General features: G+C 45.3%; 2 protein-coding genes across 3 annotated transcripts; one reads left to right on the top strand and one right to left on the bottom strand.

Moving 5' to 3' along the window:
- Window positions 1–70: 70 nt before the first annotated feature.
- On the top strand, window positions 71–10,338 carry LOC121542953 (polyhomeotic-like protein 1). 2 transcript variants are annotated; one of them, XM_041852606.1, is made up of 15 exons: window positions 71–245; window positions 866–987; window positions 1,377–1,490; window positions 2,176–2,241; window positions 2,389–2,532; window positions 2,641–2,805; window positions 2,920–3,001; window positions 3,134–3,879; window positions 3,968–4,109; window positions 4,341–4,519; window positions 4,661–4,727; window positions 5,223–5,310; window positions 5,473–5,644; window positions 6,799–7,042; window positions 9,294–10,338. In XM_041852606.1, the coding sequence occupies exons 2-15, from the start codon at window positions 871–873 to the stop codon at window positions 9,443–9,445; spliced, it is 2,478 nt and encodes an 825-aa protein (XP_041708540.1). In that variant the 5' UTR covers window positions 71–245; window positions 866–870; the 3' UTR covers window positions 9,446–10,338. The 2 variants fall into 2 exon arrangements, with proteins under 2 accessions (XP_041708540.1, XP_041708541.1); XM_041852607.1 differs by having other exon boundaries at window positions 71–218.
- A 1,933-nt stretch (window positions 10,339–12,271) lies between these two features.
- Window positions 12,272–19,613, bottom strand: LOC121542970 (tyrosine-protein kinase STYK1). Its single transcript, XM_041852633.1, has 10 exons — window positions 19,018–19,613; window positions 17,633–17,688; window positions 17,351–17,536; window positions 16,045–16,416; window positions 15,291–15,472; window positions 15,089–15,169; window positions 14,316–14,524; window positions 14,184–14,224; window positions 13,922–14,018; window positions 12,272–12,867 (listed from the first exon to the last, which is right to left on the bottom strand). The coding sequence occupies exons 1-10, from the start codon at window positions 19,116–19,118 to the stop codon at window positions 12,675–12,677; spliced, it is 1,518 nt and encodes a 505-aa protein (XP_041708567.1). The 5' UTR covers window positions 19,119–19,613; the 3' UTR covers window positions 12,272–12,674.
- Window positions 19,614–19,650: the final 37 nt, after the last annotated feature.

The following is a 19,650-nucleotide window of genomic DNA, read 5'->3' on the forward strand; positions in this document are numbered from 1 at the left end:
TTCTGATTCGGCTACTGTTCGGTTTCTGATGCATTTCAATGACGTAACTTTTGGCGCCGGAAAGGGAATGGTAAAGAGTGAGAGGGGGGCGGGATTTCTCTCATCTGCCTAACCGTTGTTTGATTCACACAAAAATCTGAAAAACATCACCAAAGATTCCTTCCTAATGCAAATGCGTAAAACGTTTACGGATAAAAGCTGAATTGTATATTAAAAAGGTAAAAATAAAGGTCCAGGAGATCGAGGTAAGAGAAAGATTTCACGAAGTCTTGCAGTCAACTTATTATCTAGCTTGATAGCTAGCTAGCTATGCTAACGTTAGCCAGATGCACTGTTGTTGCAATGATCTTGCCTAGTTTTTGTTCTAATTCGACATTGCCAGTCATTGAAAAGTAAATAATATAGCTAGCTAATATCAAAACGCAATTGTCTGTCCTTAATTTTGGATGTCTAATTTAACGTTTTAAACGTTTGGAAGAGCACACTTCTTGTCCATCCATGTTCCCTCCTGGCTGCATCCCTTTCGGACATCGATCATGTTGTTGACAGCCAGCCGGCCTCCTACCGCTAATGACAATTTCACCCATTGCATTCGCTATCTAAGAATAGCAACGGCAACAACATACAGCAATATATAGCTTTAGCAGTTATGGCCAGTTAATTTGTAGACTAGATTAGAACGTGATAACTAGGTAGGGGTCTATTGAGGTCAAATGTGTGATACTGAGAATAGAGAATTCTAGGTAATAAAATTTCTTTGCAATTGTTATTGTATATATTTTCATATAATACAAAAAAAGAATTATTTGACAGTACTGTAAGAAATTACAGTGCATGATTTGATTGACATCTGTGTTTTGTGCAGAGAGCATGGATGCAGGTGATGACCAGAACACGGGCTCTACCAATGGGAATGCTCCTTCTGCTGGGAACTCCCGCCCTCCCCAGATAGCCCACATGTCTCTGTATGAGAGGCAAGCTGTGCAGGTGAGTAAAAAAAAAAAAAAAAAAGCCTGCTGCATGAATCATTATCTTTGATAATAGGGCACTGAATGTTGAACGACTAGCCTAGGAATGACCAGTCAAGAAGACCATGTGCACACCGGAGGGTTGCTGGTATCAAATCCTAGATGCCATTGCCTGCTGTTGTGCCCTGGAGCAAGGCACTTAACCCCCCCCCACAACAACAGGTCCCAGGGCGCCCAGTGTCGCAGCCCCCCGCACCTCTCAAAAAAAAACCTGTATGTGTCTTTCGTAGTGATTGGGTTAAAAGTGGAAGTCAAATTTTGGGTGGACCTTGTGTGCATTTGAACAATAAACTGATCTTAATCTTAATGAATATGATGTTGATGATGGTGATGATTTGTACTCTCTAGGCCCTTCAGGCGCTGCAGAGACAGCCGAACGCAGCCCAGTACTTCCAGCAGCTCATGCTGCAGCAGCAAATCAACAGTGCCCAGCAGCTTCACAACCTGGCTGCCGTGCAACAGGTAATATCACAATAATAACGGGTAACACAAGAGCTAATAACACAATAACAGGTAACACAACAGGGAATAACATTAACGGGTAACACAAGCTAATAACACAATAATAACAGGTAATAATAACACAATAGCAGGTAACACAACAGGTAATAGCACTATTATACCATGGCATTGTTGAATACTTTTTTCTGATTGGCTTGAATGGCGTTCTAGAGCATGTATTATTTCCCTATAACACACGGTAGAATTCAATGGCTATAGTTCATTCTTACATGTTCTGTTTAAGCTGCTTTTGAAAGCAAAATTTGAATTGAAAACATTGGTATTGTTGAATTCGATGTTCATAGTAGCAAGCTAGGTATGATGTTTTGGTTAGCTAAACTAGCAAGTCTGTTTGTTTGTTTACTAAGGCAACAACTGTAGCTATCTAGTAAACTTGCTAGCTACTTCAGTTGATGTTGAACACATTTCTACCTGCAAATGTGTTCAATTATAGCCATGGTATAAAAGGGATAATCAACTCGGGACTTTGCGTTCTCTGGAAAATAATGCAACTCCATGGAAGGTCAGTTCCACTTCGCTAGCGCGTCGTGGAACACACCTTCCACGTCATTAACTATTTTCATAGGACGCATAGCCCCTCGTTAATTATCCCTTACATACCTCTTTCATTTTGTTTCTCTATCAGGCCACCCTTGCTGCTAGTCGCCAGTCCAACTCTCCCAACCACAATGTGTCCCAAGCAACCACCACTGTAAGTATCACAGTCAATAATTCAAATAAATGTGGCAAGCACTGTTATCCATGTAATTCCTTAATTGCAGTTTCTTAGCTTTCTTTGAGATTCCTGGCATATGGAATATGGCACATTCCAGCATCAACATTTTCCCTCTTGTCACAGGTCAATCTGAGCACCACGTCTGGGGGAGGGACCATGACCAATCCCCGCCCCCTCGGCCCTGCCACATCAGTGACATCATCAGCTCTCAGCCAATCAGTGCTGCTGGGTGGGAACTCAGCAGGACAGGGCCAGATGTACCTGAGAGTGAGTTGAACAAGGAGAAGACAGATTTTTGGACAGTTGAGAAGGAGCCTCCCTGTGTTGACCATTAACCTCTTTATATTCAATGACTTCTGACCTATGAGCCCACAGGTCAACCGCTCCCTCAGGGCACCCCTCGCAGCCTCCCAGCTCATCTTCATGCCTGGTGGCACAGCAACGGCTGCTGTAGCGACAGTTGCACAGCAACAGCCACAGCAACAACAGCAGCAACAGGAAGTCCCTCCCACCTCCAATGCCCAATCAGACAATGACCAGGTAGTGACCACTTCCTATTGTGAGCAGCGATTTTTCAGTCTACAGATTTTGCACAGATAATATTGTTTCTAATTGTTTGCCTTATTTTGTGTCTTCCTCTTCGTTCTCTCTCAGGTGCAGAACCTGGCTCTCCACTGTATCTCCACTCCCAGAGTGGCCGCGGTGAAGACTGAGTTTCCTGACAGGAAAGACGCAGGTGAAAGGACTTATCTTTGCCTCCAATATGCAGACACAATTCTCTATTAATTTGTGTGCCACTAAATGCAAAGAACGGTCTGTCTCTCTCTCCAACTTTAAACATGCTTTATACTCTCTCTCCCTCTATCAGCCAACTATTCTCTTAGTCAACTACAACAACAGCATCCTCAGCAGCAACAGCAGCAGTTCTCTCAGAACACCCAGCAGCAGCAGCAGATACAACCCCAACAGCAACAAATGGCCACCAAACTGACTAACTACACTCATCCCACTGCCACCGGTCTCCCCAGTATGAATGTCAAGACTGGAAACCAGTTGCATATGGCCCCAACCGCTGTCGCCTCAGTTCCCACCTCCTCCCCCTCTCCCACGCTCCCTCTCTCCCAGCTCCTCCTCTCCCCTTCAGGGCTTTGTCAGGCCCGGGCGGTAACCACGGTTACCCCTGCTGCCACGGTGACGCACATCCTAGTCCCCACCTCCAACGTTCCTACCTCCTCTCAGGGCTACCCCATAGGTTCAGTTGCCCCTAAAACTAACGTCAACACCCAGACCTTGGTGGTGCAGCCACTGCAGCAGTCCAACACTAACATGGACAAGGTGAGCCACAGCTCTGGCCCTGTACACATACAGCCCAAAACCTCACAGGGTCACCGCTTACCTGTCCAGTTGCCCCCACGCCACCCTCCACCTATCCTCCCGGCTCCATCCAACAACTCCCAGCCCAACACAGGGGGCCACCACCCGCCCCATGTCCCAGTCCAGCTGGTGGGAGCCAGGCAGGGCTCAGTAGGAAATTCACAGGCTTTGGCCCAGGCCCGAAGCTGCTGCCCCCAGGACAACGGCACCGCTACAGCCTCTACTGGAGGGAACACCATGGTAACCCTCTTAGAAACTAAAAGTGTTAGGATGTGTGTGTATATGTGTGTGTGTGTTAATCAAAACTTGTCTCTTCCTGATGCATTAGGCAAAGCCTGCAATTGGCTCATTGAAGAGGAAGTCGGAAACTGATGGAACCAATGCGATGGCAGTCGAACCTTCCCAACTTTGCTGTCCACCAATGAGAGATTCTGCCCCTCCTCTATCTCCCACCCCCACGTTGGACTCAGGTAAGATGTCTGAAGATATACTGTATGTTCTTGTTTAGTTGAATGCTATCTAAGGTTGGTGATTGCTTGATACAAGGATTTAAGGTTAAGTTGTAAAACAGAGCACGATTCATATTTGGTAAATTCATGTTTGTTTTTTCGAATGAGTAGTGTAAATTCCCAAACTCTGACACTTCACCAACACTCTTTTCTACCCTGTTTCCCTCACTTTCTCTCTATCCCTTTCTCCAGCTCCTAAAGCGGTGCCAGCCTTCTCCTCTCCCCCCACCCTGTCTCTGCCTCTGCCCCTGTCTCGGGGGGTGGGGGGTCAGGGAGACAGAGCCCCTCTGCCCCAGGCGGTGGTCAAACCTCAGGTCCTCACCCACCTCATAGAGGGCTTTGTCATCCAGGAGGGAGCTGAGCCTTTCCCTGTGAGTTCACATACCTGGATGGCACCTAGCTACCTGCTTACCATGGATCAGGAGAGGATATTTGGTTTTGTTTGCACAGAACTTTGCTTTAGGGCCAGAACGTATCCTTCTCTAACACCCAAACTTGACATTGATTGACAGGTGACTGGGCCAGTGAAGGAGCCTCTAGCCATGGGTGTTCAACAGGCTGACAATGGAGGCCCTGCAGGTTAGTGCAGTGGTTCCCAACCTGTTTCAGCTACTGTACCACCAACTGTACCCCTGAAGTACGCCCTCGTGCATTTTACCAGTAGGCCTATGGCCTCATGAGTCTTCTCAAGTACTCCCTGTGGATAGGCCAAGTACCCCTAGGGGTCCTAGGATCCCTGGTTGGGAACCACTGGGTTAGTGGGTGGTATATTGTCTAGCTTCCTTAAAGAATACACTCCATACCAGCTTATTTTGATTTGATTCTGCCTCTGATCCAGTTGTCTGTGAGATGTTGCAGGACTATAGCTTGATTCTGTACAGTAGTTGTCATCCCTAGCATAGGAGGCTGGTGGGAGGAGCTATAGGAGGACGGGCTCATTGTAATGTGTTTGACAACGTTCCATTAATTCCATTCCAGCCATTCCAATGAGCCCGTCCTCCTATAGCTCCTCCCACCAGCCTCCTCTGATCCCTAGTCATCTCTGTACTAACAGTCTGACTCTCTCCTCTCCAGTGTTGAAGTGCGAGTACTGTGAGAGCTTTGCTCCAGCCAGCCAGTTTAGGGGCTCCAAGAGGTTCTGCTCCAAGACCTGCGCTAAGAGGTACCCTAGCCACCTCGCCTGTTTTCTCACTATATCACACACCTCTCTGACCAGAACAGGTCTACACTTTAAAGTCAGCACTGTTGACATCACTTTTTTGTCCTGGGTGCAGCCAACAGTATTGACTCCTTGTTGTTACCTGCTTTGTCCACTTTCCTCCAGATACAATGTGAGCTGCAGTCACCACTTCCAGGTCAGTAGGGGGCGAGCTTCTGCACGGCCGCCTGGTCCTCCCGTTCCCCCAGACAGCATCGTCAGACGCAGGGGTCCTCGCAGGAGTAGCTCAGAGATCGCCTGCGCTAAAATAGCCGGCAGACATTTGCCTGTCAAGGAGGTAAAGTGGATTTTTCTGATCCATGAAAAGAGTGAATGTCCACTCAGAATAGAATGCAATACAACTTTTGCTGTTGTTTACTCTCCTCCTGTTTTAAGTTTGAATGGCACAAGTACAGTGAAATGCCTTACTTACTAGCTCTAACCAACACTGCAGTGATCAATAACAATGTACTACTAAAAATAACAAGGTAGAACAAAAACACACAAGATAGAAAAATAAGAACACAATAAAGTAAGTAAGCATACTATACTGAACACAAATAGAAATGCAACATGTAAAGTGTTGGTTTCATGAGCTGAAATAAAAGATCCCAGAAACTTTCCATACGCTCCAAAAAGCTTATTTCTCTCAAATTGTATGCACACATTTGTTTATATCCCTGTTAGTGAGCATTTATCCTTTGCCAAGATAATCCATCCGCCTGACAGGTGTGGCATATCAAGAAGCTGATTAAACAGCATGATTATTACACAGGTGCACCTTGTGCTGGGGACAATAAAAGGCCACTCTAAAATGTGCAGTTTTGTCACACAACACAATGCCACAGATGTCACAGGTTTTGAGGGAGTGTACAATTGGCATGCCGATTGCAAAAATGTCCACCAGAGCTGTTGCCAGAGAATGTAATGTTCATTTCTCTACCATAAACCGCCTCCATCGTCGTTTTAGAGAATTTAGCAGGATGTCCAACCGGCCTCACAACCACAGACCACATGTATGGTGTCGTGTGAGCGATCAGTTAGCTGATGTCAACGTTGTGAACAGAGTGCTCAATGGTGGCGGTGGGGTTATGGTATGGGCAGGCATAAGCTATGGACAATGAACACAATTGCATTTTATCGATGGCAATTTGAATGCACAAAAATACCGTGACGAGCTCCTGAGGCCCATTGTGAGGCCCAATTTTTTGGGGGGGAGGTATCTGTGACCAACATGCATATCTGTACTCTCAGTAGTGCAGTCCATAGATTAGGGCCTCATTTATTTATTTAAATTGACTGATTTCCTCATATGAACTGTAATTCAGTAAAATCAATGAAATTGTTGCGTTTATAGTTTTGTTCAGTGTGTATGTGTATGCAGGGTCAGTTCCATATTTAAAATGTGCAGGTCTACATGTATGATACTCTTCTCTCTATGATTGGCTGTAGTGTCGTTCTGAGTCCAGTCGCTCGGAGGATGTGTCCAGCTGTGACGGAGAGGAGGAGGAGGAAGAAGATTCCCCATCACTCTCCCCTAGCTCCTCCCTCTCCTGCCCTAGGCCCGCCCACTGCGATCCCCATTTGGACGACTCGGCTCAAGGCAGCCTCCCATTGGACGAGGCCAACTTCCTGTCTGGGAGCCCTGCCCATTGGGGTGTGGAGGAGGTCTGCAGGTTCATCTCTTCACTACAAGGTCAGTACTTATTCATTAACAATCAATGAAGCAAACAATTTAATAAAGAGTCTTCATAGTAGGGGAAACTATAATAATGGAACCAATGGCCAACTGGTCAATTACACTGCTCAAAAAAATTAAGGGAACACTAAAAGAACACATCCTAGATCTGAATGAATGAAATAATCTTATTAAATACTTTTTTCTTTACATAGTTGAATGTGCTGACAACAAAATCACACAAAAATTATCAATGGAAATCAAATGTATCAACCCATGGAGGTCTGGATTTGGAGTCTCCTGAGTGGCACAGTGGTCTAAGGCACTGCATCGCAGTGCTAACTGTGCCACTAGAGATCCTGGTTCGAATCCAGGCTCTGTCGCAGCCGGCCGCGACCGGGAGACTCATGGGCGGCGCACAATTGGCCCAGCGTCGTCCAGGGTAGGGGAGGGAATGGCCGGCAGGGATGTAGCTCAGTTGATATACTGGTTCGATTCCCACGGGGGGCCAGTATAAAAAGATATGTATTCACTAACTGTAAGTCGCTCTGGATAAGAGCGTCTGCTAATTGACTAAAATGTAAATGAGTCACCCTCAAAATTAAAGTGGAAAACCACACTACAGGCTGATCCAACTTTGATGTAATGTCCTTAAAACAAGTCAAAATGAGGCTCAGTAGTGTGTGTGGCCTCCACGTGCCTGTATGACCTCGCTACAACGCCTGGGCATGCTCCTGATGAGGTGGCGGATGGTCTCCTGAGGGATCTCCTCCCAGACCTGGACTAAAGCATCCGCCAACTCCTGGACAGTCTGTGGTGCAACGTGGCGTTGGTGGATGGAGCGAGACATGATGTCCCAGATGTGCTCAATTGGATTCAGGTCTGGGGAACGGGCGGGCCAGTCCATAGCATCAATGCCTTCCTCTTGCAGGAACTGCTGACACACTCCAGCCACATGAGGTCTAGCATTGTCTTGCATTAGGAGGAACCCAGGGCCAACCGCACCAGCATATGGTCTCACAAGGGGTCTGAGGATCTCATCTCGGTACCTAATGGCAGTCAGGCTACCTCTGGCGAGCACATGGAGGGCTGTGCGGCCCCCCAAAGAAATGCCACCCCACACCATGACTGACCCACCGCCAAACCGGTCATGCTGGAGGATGTTACAGGCAGCAGAACGTTCTCCACGGCGTCTCCAGACTCTGTCACGTGCTCAGTGTGAACCTGCTTTCATCTGTGAAGAGCACAGGGCGCCAGTGGCGAAATTGCCAATCTTGGTTTTCTCTGGCAAATGCCAGACGTCCTGCACGGTGTTGGCTGTAAGCACAACCCCCACCTGTGGACGTCGGGCCCTCATACCACCCTCATGGAGTCTGTTTCTGACAGTTTGAGCAGACACATGCACATTTGTGGCCTGCTGGAGGTCATTTTGCAGGGCTCTGGCAGTGCTCCTCCTGCTCCTCCTTGCACAAAGGCGGAGGTAGCAGTCCTGCTGCTGGGTTGTTGCCCTCCTACGGCCTCCTCCACGTCTCCTGATGTACTGGCCTGTCTCCTGGTAGCGCCTCCATGCTCTGGACACTACGCTGACAGACACAGCAAACCTTCTTGCCACAGCTCGCATTGATGTGCCACTTGTGTGGGTTGTAGACTCCGTCTCATGCTACCACTAGAGTGAAAGCACCGCCAGCATTCAAAAGTGACCAAAACATCAGCCAGGAAGCATAGGAACTGAGAAGTGGTCTATGGTCACCACCTGAAAAACCAGTCCTTTATTGGGGGTGTCTTGCTAATTGCATATAATTTCCACCTGTTGTCTATTCCATTTGCACAACAGCATGTGAAATGTATTGTCAATCAGTGTTGCTTCCTAAGTGGACAGTTTGATTTCACAGAAGTGTGATTGACTTGGAGTTACATTATGTTGTTTAAGTGTTCCCTTTATTTTTTTGAGCAGTGTAGATCAGGGTTTCCCAAACTCGGTCCTGGGTGCACGTTTTGGTTTTTGCCCTAGCACTACACAGCTGATTGAAATAATCAAAGCTTATTGAGTTGCTAATTTGAATCAGTTTTGTAGTGCTAGGGCAAAAACCAAAACGTGCACCCAGGGGGGGCCCCAGGACCGAGTTTGGGGAAACCCTGAATTAGATCAAAGAAACCAAGAGTTCTGGTTTGTACATAACCCACGCCAAAGTGTATTTTAGGTTGAGGTTCATTGCTAGTGAGCAGTTCCTTTCATAGTGTATTCACTCGCTCTCTCCTCCCCTCCCAGGTTGTGAGGAGCTGGCAGCCCAGTTCTTATCCCAGGAGATTGACGGACAGGCCCTGTTGCTACTCAGAGAAGAACACCTAATCTCTACCATGAACATCAAACTAGGACCCGCCCTCAAGATCTGTGCCTCCATCAACAGCCTACGAGACTGACAGGGGAAGGAAGGAGGGAGGAGGAAGAGAGGGGTTGAAATGAACTTCAAACTGGGACCCACACTAAAGACTTGTATTAGTGACATTCAAGCCTGAGACCAAGACTGAAAGCGAGAGGAAAATGGGGGTTAATTTTGATCATGAACATCAATCATTTTAGAGACTAGATGAATAGAAGGGGGTTGAATATAAGTAAGGAAGAGAAGGGGGTTGATTATAGTAAGAGGAAGAGGAGGGGGTTGATTATAGTAAGAGGAAGAGGAGGGGAAATCATTAGGATATGCTTTGACTTTCCTGGACATTGAATGTGCAAAAACATCTGTTGTTAGTTATGAGTGAGTGGTGAGCATGGGCATCTGATAGTCTGTCTTTAGAGTGTTCATGTTTGTGTGGGTGAGTTGATGTATGTATGTGTGTGTCTGTTAGTAGAAACATATACTCACGTGAGACTGCAAACGTGGTCACCTACAGTAACCATGGCTGGCTAGCTAGCTAGGACAGTTCAAGTTGCCTTTTTCTACATTTCAGCGGTGCTATAACCATAGTGTTATTATTGAAAATGGTCCATTTCACTTTCTTATTTTTACAAAGTAGATTTGTAATGTTAATGTAGATGTCAGTCCAGCCAGGCTCTAATCACCTGTATGAAAGGATATTAAAGAGCTTGAACAAGTTGTTTTTTTAATTTCACCAGATAGGACTCGGTTTTATAGCTTTGATCTTTTGTACTATAATCAAAGTTATTATTTTGGTGTGGGAGGAAGTTTTTCATGGAGAGGATGTAGTGAGTATTAGTAACTGACTGAACTACCTGAATATGGGTATTTGTCCTGAGAGGGGAGATACTCTGGTGTATGCTGTACTACCAATAAACACCTGTTACTGGAACAATGCTCTTTAGCTCTGAGTGTTGTTTGTATATGGCTGCTATAGACTCTCAGGGCTGTTCAACTCCGGTCCTGGAGGGCTGAAACACTTCTGTTTTCTACCTGGTAGTTAATTGCACTCACCTGGTGTCCCAGGTCTGAACCAGTCCCTTATTAGGAGAGGATGAAAACTAGACATGTTTCAGCCCTCCGGGTCTGGAATTACACTGAACAAAAATATTAACACAACATATAAAGTCTTGGTCCCGTGTTTCATGAGCTGAAATAAAAAATCCCAGAAATGTTCCATATTATGCACAAAAAGCTTATTTTGGTATCTGTAACCAATAGATGCATATCTGTATTCCCAGTCATGTGAAATCCATAAATTAGGGCCTAATTTATTTATTTCAATTTACTGATGTCCTCATATGAACCGTTTTTGTTCAGTATAATTAGCCCTGACTCTATGGTAACATTTCAATGACTTGTAAGGTTCTCACTGTGCAATGTTACAATCATTCAAGGTCAAACTCCTATAACACATGGCTTGTAGAAAAGCATGGTTAGACAAATAACCCTGTACACTGTTTTCAGCAATATTACCAACTACTGAAGTACAAAAAAATTACAAGAGAATTCAAAAGACAAAAACATTTAGGAGCCACTGGCACAGAGTACTGCTGACCAACTCAGAAGAGAAAAAGAGCATCAGTGTGAATGGTTTTATTTGACATTGGCAAACTTCTACATTGATTCACATTGTGGAGAGTGTGCAAATGATGTGAGTTCAGTTTGTGCTCATTTACAGTAGACATCAACCACAGAACTCTGACCTTCCATATAATTTAGCTTGTACCAAATATGATGATTAAATCTTATCAGAGGAAGGTCCTAAACATTGCCGAAGACTCCAGCCACCCTAGGCATAGACTGTTGTCTCTGCTACAGCACGGCAAGTGGTACTGGAGCGCCAAGTCTAGGTCCAAAAGGCTTCTTAACAGCTTCTACCCCCAAGCCATAAGACTCCTGAACAACTAATCAAATGGCTACCCGGACTATTTGCATTGTCCCCCCCACGCACCCCCTCTTTTACGCTGCTGTCGCTTTACCTCTACCTATATGTACATATTACCTCAATTACCTTGACTAACCTGTGCCCCCGCACATTGACTCTGTACCGGTACACCCTGTATATAGCCTCGCTACTGTTATTTTATTGTTGCGCTTTAATTTTTCTTTTTTACTTATCTATTTTTTACTTCAGTTTATTTTAGTAAATACTTTCTTAACACTTATTTTTCTTAAAACTGCATTGTTGGTTAAGGGCTTGTAAGTAAGCATTTCACTGTAAGGTCTACACCTGTTGTATTCGGCGCATGTGACAAATACAATTTGATTTGATTTGATAAATGAAGATGTCCCACTCAGGCCGTTTACCATAGAAAACAATTGTCACAGTTCCGGTCTGCTTAAGGGGTGGCACTGCTGGGTCTGCTCTGCTTCATTTCATTGACTGTTTATGAACCAGAAAAAAGGAGAGAGTGAGATTTCGCTTCCTCTTCCAGGAGGTTTCCTGATCACATGACCTGACCAGAACAAACTGGAGGGGCAACCAGGGTCCCGAGTTTTTCCTGGTCACCTTCCGTGGTCAGGATAATTAAACTCTGGCCCTACTTATGAGACAGCAGTATTTAAAGCTAGAATCCTTACCTTAGTTGCTACATATATTTTTGGACTTAAAATTATAAATTAAGTGTAACAAAACAACTTGTAAACATCTTATAAATCTCTTATGAAACCTGGTGTCTCTACCCAGTCCCTAAAATCACATATACGATTACTGTTATTATACAAGAATTTTGAAGACAGGATTTGTAAACCTTCATATACAGTATATACATCAGTGGAGGCTGCTGAGAGGAGGACGGCTCATAATAATGGCTGGAATGGAGTAGAATGGCTGGAATGGAGTAAATGGAATGGTATCACTCCATTCTGGCTGTTATTATGAGCTGTCCTCCCCTCAGCAGCCTCGACTGATATACACAATCAACTACAAACTGAAGTTGACTCAACGATTGTATCTGTTCAAGTCTACCAATCTTAAGTCTATGGCACAAAGACATTGGCAGCATTTCAGTCCAGAAAGTAGTTTCCTCCCTTCTGCCCTCATCCACCCCTTTTCAATGATCTGATGAGACTGAGTGAAAGAAATATAGCTTTTGTCTGTTTTTCAGATCCATGAAGGGGACTGAAAAAGGGCAGAAGTGAATATCTTTCTGGAATGAATGGAGCCGTACATATATAATCCATCGTCGTCCCTCAGCATAGTGCATTTCATTGGCCGGCACAGCCGCCACTCAGAAAACAGTGTAGCTGTTGGACTCCCCATATCCAGCCTCCTGCAGGTACTGCTCGATGTTGATTGGCTCAGGTACCTTGAGGACTTTGTCGTTGGCACTCTTCTCTCCTGATTGGAGCTTGCGGTCGACCTCGGCCAATGTGGGGCGATCCTGCTCCTTCCATTGGCAGCAGGCCTTGATGATGGAGTACCTGTGAGAAGGGTGGGCGTGGTTACAGGGGAATAGAGGTATATCTCAGTCATAAAGATAGAGAACATTGTATCTGTCTGTCCCATTATGGCGTCTGTGAGCATGGGCAGCGCCGTTGAGGTCATCTCCATTTTGAAGTTGTCCATTTTCTTCTTCTACTACTTCTATGAGTTGGTAAAACAAACTGAAAGAGTGTGCACTGCCACCTGGAGTGTGTTGTTTGAACAGGTATAAAGCCAAGGTTTGTGATTTACTGACAACTGCAGTTATGGAATGTTTGCTCACGAGCAGGGGTGAAATAATTCATTTCTTCCCGGTATGGGACCTCCTATAAGCGTGTGTATAAAACATTTTATGGGCCTAATCATAGAATTACATATAGAATCCCTATACATTTAATAGGAACTCTGTGGGCCTAGTCGTAAAGATTTGTCAATTAGCTTTTACAATGTATTACCTTTTATTGTGGCATAAACACAACCAGTCATGATGTTTTCATTGGATTGTCAAACAATCACTTCAAAGGGCTCCTATTCTAGGCTACCAGCGCAAGTGAATCTGTTACACAAAACACCTCAAAGCGTCATGACATTTGGCTATTGTCAGAATTTATGCGTCCACTGCTGTCCACGCTCATTTCGGTGTCGGGCACTCATCTCTGCCTTGCCAAATGTCAGTGTTCTCGTCGAACCACATCGCATTTTGGAGCGTAGGCTATACCACCCGTTTTCAAGTTTTACCTGTACGGTGTACCCCAACTATTTATTTTGCCGGGACGCCGTACCGCCGTACCGCCTTACTTTCGCTCACAAGTATATTTCATTGGCTGATCCCTCCTGATGACCTGGATGGAATTGTGTGACCCTTCCTTAACCCATAGGAAGTCCCACCCAGTCGACTACTTCAAAATGGTGAAAGTCCTCAATGGCGCTGCCCATGCTAAAACAGGCTTTTAGGCACTATAGTCCTCTATCTATCTCTATGATCTCAGTCTAAAGAAGCTCCCTCTCCTGGTGATAACGCAGTAATAATAGTGATGAATAATGGATAGTTACAGTGAGTTGGAGCAGTTGGCTGGCTTTCTCAGTGTTTTCCCTCTCTGGTGAAACTGCAGAAGCTCGTTGACGGAGATATCTGAAAACGGAGCATCACCTGAGAGAGGGAGAAAGAGAGAAAGAGGGGAGAGGTTAATGACATAAATTAGAGATTGTAGCTCAGAGAAAGAGTTGATATCAGAATGAATGAGAGTGGTTGTTATGTGTATCACTGGCCAAAAGGGGCGCTCAAAGTCAGAAGAATACATTTCATGTAACTCACCCAAGGTCGCCATTTCAAACAACATGATGCCAAACGACCAGCTAGTGAGAGAAAAACAAACATGTATCAGTGGATTTTGGATATCTTGAGAATTGATTGAAATGTCAGCATAGACTAAGTAGAGTAACTCACACATCACTGCTCTGATTGGCAGGCCTCCTAGCCAATAGCTCGGGGGCCTGCCATTTCTTCATGCCAGGAACTTCAGTATGAGTAGCTCCTTGGGTATTCCTGGTGTAGACCCCGCCCAATCCCCACAGCTTGGCCGTCAGCTCCCGGCTGACCAATACACTGTGAGCACGGACGTTGCCATGAAGAAGGTCTCGGCTGTGGAGGAACTCCTGATTGGATGACAGGGGATAACGTGAAAAAGGTTAAAGGTGTGGTACAGTGTCATATCTCAACATTCATAAATGATTCCCTTTCATTCAATTAGTCTCTAAAGTCCACAGTGACTTCCCCCTCTTGTTTCCAATACACAGGACAGGTGCAGTACACTAACATACAGGAAACCTACCATGGTACGTGCGTTCAGTTGACCAAATCAATGCAGATAAGGAAAATACATAAGCACAGGAGCCACTGTGGACTTTTGAGGCACAGCACACACATATTTCAAGATCCTTTCAGATCCTAATTATGGAAAAGCAAACAAGGTTAAGAGATAAGATAAGTAGTAGACAATGATGAGGTCAGGATGGGGACATGTTCATGGTTTGAACATGTTCATGGTTTGACGGTTTGAACATGGGGCATGTTCATGGTTTGACGGTTTGAACATGGGGCGTGTTCATTGTTTGATGGTTTGAACATGGGGCATGTTCATTGTTTGCACATGCTGGTTTCTGTGGCAGAAACATGTGGCAGAAACACATTAAGCCAACATATTACCATAGAGTACTCACCAGAGCAGAGGCTACCTGTTTGGCCATGGTAAATATACGTCTCTCTGTGAGCTCACATGGAGGGTCCCCGCCCACACCATCCTGACATAACACAAATAGAATCAATTTATACCCAAAATCATCCTTATCACAAACAGCTCCTAATTTTACTATAAATAATGGGCTAATTGAGACAATGCCTCATGGGTAATGTGATTCCTACCTGTCTGCACCGCCACAGGAAGCTGAGCAGATCTCTGTTCTCTAGCTCCTCAACAACAGTAACTAGGGGCACACGCAGAGAGACCACGCCCAGGAGCTCCGGCAGGAAGGGGTGTGGCCCCAGCTGGGACAGGAAGGAAGCAAAGCCCAGGAAGTTGTGCCTCTCTGTGGCGCTCGCAGAGTCTGAGGGAGAGGAGGAGGAGGAGAGGAAGATTAAATTGCCTGCCAACATGCTGTGTGAAAATGGCCTTCCAAAGCCTTTGATAAACAACTGCTGTGGCTCAACAGACTTTGTCTGTATCTCAATGCCTTGAAGCAGACTTGTTGTACCAGTTGGTAATTACATTTCTGAAAGGCAGGTCAGAGAAACAGGTTTTAGAGAGACCAGTTTTACAAAGTAAACAGTTCATGTAATTATGGTGGTGTTTGTCCAACTATCCACAAGCAGCAGCCACACCTATTGAAACTAGGGAAGAAATTGCCTAATGGCGCTGCGCCCCCTTTCAATGGCAGGGGAGAGGCTGTTTACAGTGGCTGTTTTGTCACTTTTTGACCATGCTGGAAAGGATTGAAGTACCATGCTTTGACCAAAATTCTACTTCACACTAACGTCAACCCTAACTTTAACTCTTACCCTAACCCTAAGTAGTTCTGACTATATCACCACTTTGGTATGCTAATACACTGCTTATAAGCCATTATTAAATAGATTGTTTCAGTAGTAGCTGTTTTTCATCTCTTCTCACTCTTCTCACCGTTGAGCACTCGGAGCACAGCGTTCCTGTTGTCCATGCGGGCCCTGTAGAGGGAGACGGCCTTGTCAGAGTGCAGGGAGAAGGCTGCGGGCAGCGAGGCCACCAGGTTGAAGGACTCTGGCAGCCTCTGGCGAGGCAGCTCCCTGGGCTGGACCATAGGGGTGAAGGAATGTGTGAAGGACTGGGGCGGGGGGCTGGATGGGAAGGATGGGGTGAGGGTCTTGGGTGGGGGTATGGGGGGGAGAGAGGGAGTCCCCACAGAGAAGGAGATATGGTTGGAGGAGGGGTGGGAGTGAGTGGGGGAGAAGGTAGAGTAGGAGGGGGCGTCGAGAGCAATAGTCTCATGCTCCAGCGGGTTGATACCCAGGGGAGCTGGGCAGGGGAAGGGGAGGATGAATAGAGAGAGGAGGAGGGGGGAGAGGACAGAGAGGGAAGAGAGAGGAAGAGGTTATTGCCTGAAGTTTAAAAGTAGATCAAATCAAATAGTTTTTCACGTTAAGGTGTAGAAATGTTTACTTAAAAGTAACACAATAAAATAACAATAACGAGGCTATATACAGGTTAGTCGAGGTAATTTCTACATGTAGGTAGGGGTAAAGTGACTATGCATAGATAATAAACAGCGAGTAGCACCAGTGTAAAAACAAATGGGGGGGGTCAATGTAAATAGTCCGGGTGGCCATTTGATTAATTGTTCAGCAGTCTTATGGCTTGGGGGTAGAAGCTGTTAAGGAGCCTTTTGGACCTAGACTTGGTGGTCCGGTACCACTTGCCGTGCGGTAGTAGAGAGAATAGTCTATGACTTGGGTGACTGGAGTCTTTCACAATTTATTTGGGCCTTCCTCTGACACCGCCTAGTATATAGGTTCTGGATGGCAGGAAGCTTGGCCCCAGTGATGTACTGGGTCGTACGCACTACCCTCTGTAGCGCCTTACGGTCGGATGCCGAGCAGTTGCCATACCAGGCGGTGATGCAACCGGTCAGGATGCTCTCGATGGTGCAGCTGTATAAATTATTGAGGATCTGGGGAACCCTGCCAAATCTTTTCAGTCTCCTGAGGGGGAAAAGGTGTTGTCGTGCCCTCTTCACAACTGTCTTGATGTGTTTGGACCATGATAGATAGATACAGTATAATAACAGGTTTGATTCTGTTCATTACTAGCCTGTGCAAATAGAATAAGCGCCTATGTTGTTGACTTAGACAGAAACACACACTCATAACCTCAAATTACCTACAGTATTTCACTATGAAAACACTCTTTCAAAGTCACATCCTTGAGCTCAAATATACACACACACACTCACCATCAATGCCGTGCAGTTGTCTCCTGGAGCGCTGTGATCTGGACGTGGCCACAGTGTTCTGTGGTCGGATGCGGTCCACCTTCTCAGGACAGAACCGTAGCAGGATGATGAAGACCAGCGTGACCAGGAAGCTAGCCAATAGGAGGATGGGCACGATGATCACTTCTTGCTCGTACACACGGATATCTGAGGAACAGACGTGAACATAAAGACAACGAAGAGAGATAACTGTGTGTCTGTCTGTCTGTGTGTGTGTGTGTGGTGTGTGTGTGTAACACTTACTACAGATGGTGTCTCCCGGTTTACAGAGGGAGTCTGCTTCTGACATTGAAGACATCCTAACAACAAAGCAAGGCAAAGTGGGTAAGACATGAGGCCTTGTAGGTTACAACATTGTATGTCAACAGATGACATTTCAGATGACATTACATCTCTTGATCACAGTGCATAACCAATGTAATTGATTAACTGGTTGACGTCAAATTATTTTTTTTAGACCTTCCCAGGGGAACTGTGCTGAGATTTCCCACATTTACTTTGTCTTGAACTTTCATATTTCAACAGAGTCATGTTGCTTCTGAAATGCTGTATGAATCGCTGGTTCAATCAGTTTTAAAACAAGGTGTCAGTGGCAGACAGCTCAGTGCCTGGGGGAAGAATATTCACGTAACACATCCTCCGTTTCTTTTTTTCCCATGAGGAAAGGTCACACTTACACACATAACCTGCTTAAACATTAAAACACAAGAACGGATGAATCACATGAATGATGAACAACATCATCATCACCAGTAATAGTGAGTTTCAGATCTTCTGTTTATAGTGGACCAATTAGATCAGATCCTGTGATGTGAATTAAGATTGAGATTATGATCACTTTATTCGTCAAGTGTACACAAAGTCCAACTGAAATTGGACTACTGCTTTATCCCAAACCCTCATCCGAAAGACACACGAGACAGATGTTTCACCTTGTCGGCTCCAGTATTCGAACCAGCGACCTTTCAGTTACTGTTACACAACTTGTGATTATTATCGACACGCACACACCTACAATTTATTCAGAAATTGTACTACAACTTTAAGGAAACCAATTCTTACGCTTTGTCCTGTCGTCCTCTCTCCCTCCCTCCCTCCCCGTTTTACTCTCACATACACACACCATCCACAATAGCCCCTATAGCAGCTCATTGTAGCTGTGAATGCAAAATTATATGCCCAAGCTTCACAACAAAAGGGCACATCCTGATATGAAGCATCACATGCATCACATTGCAGCACCAATGCATATCTGTACACCAGAGTGTAGCCTATGTGGCACAGCATCTGGGGCTTCTGCCTGCTTTTCCATTAACACATTACTACTGTTTTACTGTAGGTCAACGATGAACATGTGTCTCCCAGTTACACAAAGAAACTAAAGTCCCTAACCACCTGTTTGTGTCAGTGCAGTGATTACTTAACCTGTCCAGCTGCATTTTTTCAAGCAGGAAAAGCACAATGACACACACCCACAGACAAACCGGTAAACACACACACTCAGCAGACGAACACACAATCTCTCTCTATCGCGTATATACAGTATACAGTAATGGAACCAATATCTAGTTCAGACAAATCATTATAAAACAATCACAGACAAAGTAAACACAGTGTAGTAATCTTACCTCTCTCCCTGTGTGTGTGCCTCAGACCTTGAGAAAGAAACCTTAACAATCCAGTGATATAATCCTTTGCCCTTTCCGTGACATAAACCAACACATTTCATACATTTTCCCTGTTGCGTGTCAGTGTGTGTAGTCCAGGGTTAGTGTTGTGGTTTCTCTCCCATTCTCTCTCCTCTCAGGGGGTTTGTCAGGCTCCAGGGATTACTGTGTTGTGTGGCTCTGTGTTTGTCTAAGTCACACGTTCAGAGTTGTCTCAACCCCGCCCTCTTCACCTGCACTACATCCATCTTTCTCTCCCACCGTTTCTCGCACTAATTCTTCCTCCTCTCCCCTTTTTTCTCATCCAGGAAGTCTATCGTAATGTTAATGTCACACCAGTTTAGTGGACTTCTTTCTCTCTGTAGAAGTTCTTGCCCTCCCTCTTTTGTCTGGGGAAACAGGTCCTTCCACTTCTTTCCAGTCTATTGTCTGTCCTCTTTGTTTTGGTTTGCTTATCCGGCATTTTCTCTGCCTCTAATCTTCCGAAAGCCTTGCTTGTCCTTAAACATGAATGTTAGGCTTCTTTCTGTGGCGGTCAAAATTATTAGTGAAGAGACAGTGATCTATTTCAAAGAATAATTTTCAGTCCAATTT

Source organism: Coregonus clupeaformis, unplaced genomic scaffold, assembly GCF_020615455.1.
Source record: "Coregonus clupeaformis isolate EN_2021a unplaced genomic scaffold, ASM2061545v1 scaf1504, whole genome shotgun sequence".
Lineage (NCBI taxonomy): Eukaryota > Metazoa > Chordata > Actinopteri > Salmoniformes > Salmonidae > Coregonus > Coregonus clupeaformis.

What these genes read in the sequence shown, in the direction of transcription:
- LOC121542953 (XM_041852606.1), top strand. Translation starts at nt 871, where the DNA reads ATGGATGCAGGTGATGACCAGAACACGGGCTCTACCAATGGGAATGCT. An exon ending in TGTCCCAAGCAACCACCACT is followed by an intron (nt 2,242 to 2,388) that starts GTAAGTATCACA and finishes CTCTTGTCACAG; the next exon opens with GTCAATCTGAGCACCACGTC. An exon ending in TCCAAGACCTGCGCTAAGAG is followed by an intron (nt 5,311 to 5,472) that starts GTACCCTAGCCA and finishes ACTTTCCTCCAG; the next exon opens with ATACAATGTGAGCTGCAGTC.
- LOC121542970 (XM_041852633.1), bottom strand. Translation starts at nt 19,118, where the DNA reads ATGAAATGTGTTGGTTTATGTCACGGAAAGGGCAAAGGATTATATCAC. An exon ending in ACAACTGCACGGCATTGATG is followed by an intron (nt 16,417 to 17,350) that starts GTGAGTGTGTGT and finishes TCCCCTGCCCAG; the next exon opens with CTCCCCTGGGTATCAACCCG. An exon ending in TGTGCTCCGAGTGCTCAACG is followed by an intron (nt 15,473 to 16,044) that starts GTGAGAAGAGTG and finishes CCTCTCCCTCAG; the next exon opens with ACTCTGCGAGCGCCACAGAG.